The sequence below is a fragment of the Myotis brandtii genome, unplaced genomic scaffold, assembly GCF_000412655.1.
Source record: "Myotis brandtii unplaced genomic scaffold, ASM41265v1 scaffold303, whole genome shotgun sequence".
In the NCBI taxonomy this organism is placed as follows: domain Eukaryota; kingdom Metazoa; phylum Chordata; class Mammalia; order Chiroptera; family Vespertilionidae; genus Myotis; species Myotis brandtii.
In genome coordinates this window covers 217,977-221,182 of record NW_005361573.1, presented here as the reverse complement: position 1 = coordinate 221,182, position 3,206 = coordinate 217,977, and the positions used below count along the sequence as shown (strand labels likewise).

At 60.8% G+C, this 3,206-nt stretch overlaps 1 protein-coding gene across 1 annotated transcript in view; it reads right to left on the bottom strand.

Moving 5' to 3' along the window:
• The window catches only part of FOXN4 (forkhead box N4), an 18,665-nt gene that overhangs the window by 4,124 nt on the left and 11,335 nt on the right, over positions 1–3,206 (bottom strand). Inside the window, exons 2-6 of the mRNA XM_005869792.2 lie at positions 2,991–3,136; positions 1,929–2,053; positions 1,715–1,825; positions 1,265–1,392; positions 554–650 (exon numbers count right to left, since the gene is read on the bottom strand). Of these exons, the coding sequence (XP_005869854.1) occupies positions 554–650; positions 1,265–1,392; positions 1,715–1,825; positions 1,929–2,053; positions 2,991–3,136 (607 nt within the window). The remainder of the gene's footprint in view (positions 1–553; positions 651–1,264; positions 1,393–1,714; positions 1,826–1,928; positions 2,054–2,990; positions 3,137–3,206) is intronic.

The following is a 3,206-nucleotide window of genomic DNA, read 5'->3' as shown; positions in this document are numbered from 1 at the left end:
TTTTACAATATTTCTGCTAAGCACACTGTCCAGGCTGGGGACCCCACAGCTTGGCACCTTCTGACCTTCTCCTTTGATGCCAACAAGGACAACATTACCAATGATGAAACCACGTGCCGGGAGCTGCCAGGCCCTTGACATGCAGAATCCTCGCTAACTGTGCCAGCTGGGGACGACTCTCCCCATCTCGCAGGCGAGGACACCGAGGCTCAGAGAGGCAAAGGCTCTCGCCGGGTGTGTCCTGCATCCTTCTATTTTATACGGAGCCTGTGCTGAGTAACTAGGTTGCCCCCTCTGCCCTTTGCCCCTGGGATGCCGAGTGAGCTCCTCTTCATCCGTCAGAGCCCAGCTCAAATACCCCCTTCTCTTTCTGGATTTTTCTGCCCGTGTCTGTGGGAGTGCACATGTGCAAGCATCCTCACCGCCAGGTCTCAGGCATAACTGGGAGCCCGGGAGGGTGGCTCGGTTCGGCCTGGGGCCATTTCTGGGTCTGACAGGGCTCGGGAGAGGTCAGAGCAGCTCTCGCACCCCCGCCCCGGCTGCGGCGCCTCACCTTGAAGTAGGGGAAGTGCTCCTTCATGAAGCTGTAGATCTCGCTCACAGGCAGGCTGCCCGTCTTGCTGTTCTTTAGGGCCATGGCGATCAGACAGCTGGAGGCGAAGGTGGGCAGGCCAGGCATGAAGGCGTCTCGGGCCGACAGCCCAAGGTCCCCTCCGCCAGGAAGCCTGCCCTGCTTGACCCACGGGTACCAGCCCCGACACTCATGGTGCTAAGGGTAGATACCTCTTCATGGCCCTACATCTTCCCCTCCCCCTGCCCTTTTTTCCTTGACCCTGAGCTCAGCCATTGATAGCGATTTGAGAAACCCCATCTTTTCCTCTGTTTATCCCTTCCCCATAATAATGTCTGTGGGCCTTTAGACGCTAAAGAGGCTGTTTACTCCCCTCCTCCAACATACTATTGTTTTGATGACTTTAGACATCAGGGGGAACTGAGGTTCAGAGAGGCCAAGCCACTTCCCCAAGGCCACACAGCTTGTGAGTGACAGAGTGTTGCCCGGGCCCAATTCTGGAGTGGATTCTCAACCCTGGGGGTCGGCTGACCACAGGGTGGCCCTTCCTGACAGCGTATCACACCTGGGGGCTCCCAGTCCCCACATCCTCCCCCTTGGAAGTCTGGGCCACCACACCTAGCTGTCCAAGGTGCCCTACAGGCATCCTTCACCCCTCAAGCCCCCCTCACCGCGGCCCACCCTGGACCTCACCTGTAGGAGTAGATGGGCTTGGGGTAGTGTTTGGGGTGCAGCTCTTGAGATGAATGCACAGCCATGCGGGGCTGGGGGTAGGGAGGTCGTGCCCCAAACGGGGAGCCATACAGGCCCACAGGAGGGCACTTCCCACAGGCAGGGACAGGGGACAGGCAGCAGAGAGAGAGACAGTGAGACAGGGCATAAGTCACTCACGGTAACCCCACCCGCTCCCCGGGCTAGAAAAGCGAGATGAGGTGTGGGGTGGACAGCCCCCCGGAGACAGTCTGGTCTGCACCCACAGCAGGGTTTTAGGGAGAACTGAAGGAAGGAGCCCATGGCATGGACTCAGCGGGGAATGTTACCCCCATGTTCTGGGGGAGTACACCGAGGCCCAGAGGGGTCCCTGGCCAGTCGAAGTCAGGGGTGTCTGTCTCCGAGTCCAGGGCCCCTCCGAGCCCCTAGTACCTGCTGGGCACCTCGGGGGAGCGGGAACAGTGGCTGGGAAGCCGGAGAGTACATCTGCGGTGGGTCCTGCAGGCTGGAGGGGGGCTGCCCCCCCACAGGGAACTGGGTCATCTGCAGGGGCAGGGAGAGGAAGAGACAGAGGGTCAGAGTGACGGAACAGACCCCAAGCCTGCAGGATGCCCCGTCGCTCCCCAGCCCATGCAGCAGCACTTACGCTGGCTCTGTGGCTGGCCATGGGGCCCAGGCCCAGCACACCCGGGGGGGCCATGCCTGCCGGGCCATGGAGCAGGGGCCCTGGGGTGGCTCCTGCATGGAGGTCAGCCACCCCAGCCAGGGAATCTGCAAGAGGGAAACAGAGAGACACCGCGCAGCTGGAGGCACTGTGGCCTTGGCAGGGACAGCCCAGTCCCTGGGCACCTCCCTCAAGACCACGTGGTAGGGTGGAACCCAGGCCACGCGGCCTGAAGCCCGGACTCTTTACCATACCACCCCTGTGGGGCCAGGCACGTAGTAGGTGCTGGCAAATCACTTCCCTGGGGGGTGGTGATGAAGAAGGGGTTGGGGATAATCTTGGGCCAGCCTCAGTTTCCCCATCTGTACCACGTGGCTACCACCTATGAAGTGGACAACTTGTTCAATGAAAGAAATCTCCTGGTCGCTCGTTTTCAGCCACTAATGCTTCCAGTGCACGGCGATGCTTGCTTTTGCTGATCGCCTTTGCTCAGCACTTTCTGTGTCTCTAGGCATTTGATCCACTTGCGGTCACTGCCACCAGCTGCCATTGACTGAGCACCTACTATGTGCCAGACCCTGCACTCAGCACCTTCCATGCATTCTCTCTCCACCTCTAGGTCAGGGTCAGTAGACTGCTATGAGGGGTCAGAGAGCCAATATTTTAGACTTGGCCAGCCATGTGGTTTCTGCCGTTTTTTTGGGTTTTTTTTACAACCCTTGAAAGATGTGAAAACCACTTGTACACAAAGGCTGTACGGAAACAGGCCCGCGGGCCCTCGTTTGCCGGCTGCTCTAGATGGCAGGGGCGGGGCTGTCTGTCCTCCTCGAAACCCTCAGCTCGCAGGGGGCCTGGCACATAGCGGTGAGACAATGAGTGAATCACATGCCTCGGGGGAGGACAGAATGAGGCACATGTCACAGATGTGGAGACAGAGGCCCCGAGTGCGACCCGGCCATGGCCACCCCGCCGGTGGGTGGCATTCCTAGGTGTCGCCCTCCCCTGTCCCCCCCTCACACCAGCCCACCTTGCCCCTGGGCCTACCTGGGTGTGCGGGTGGTGCACTGCAGCCACCCAGGTCCACGCGGCCACTTGCCATCTGCTGCAGCCGGGGCACGTCCACGGCCGTGAGCCATGACAGTGACTGCAGGTCCCCGGGAAGGTCCTCGTCGCCCGTGGTGGCCAGGAGCCTGCAGGGAGGGCAGGCGCTCAGGAGGGGCGGGAGCTCAGGCCAGCTCCAGGGGCTCCCCTACCCCTGGA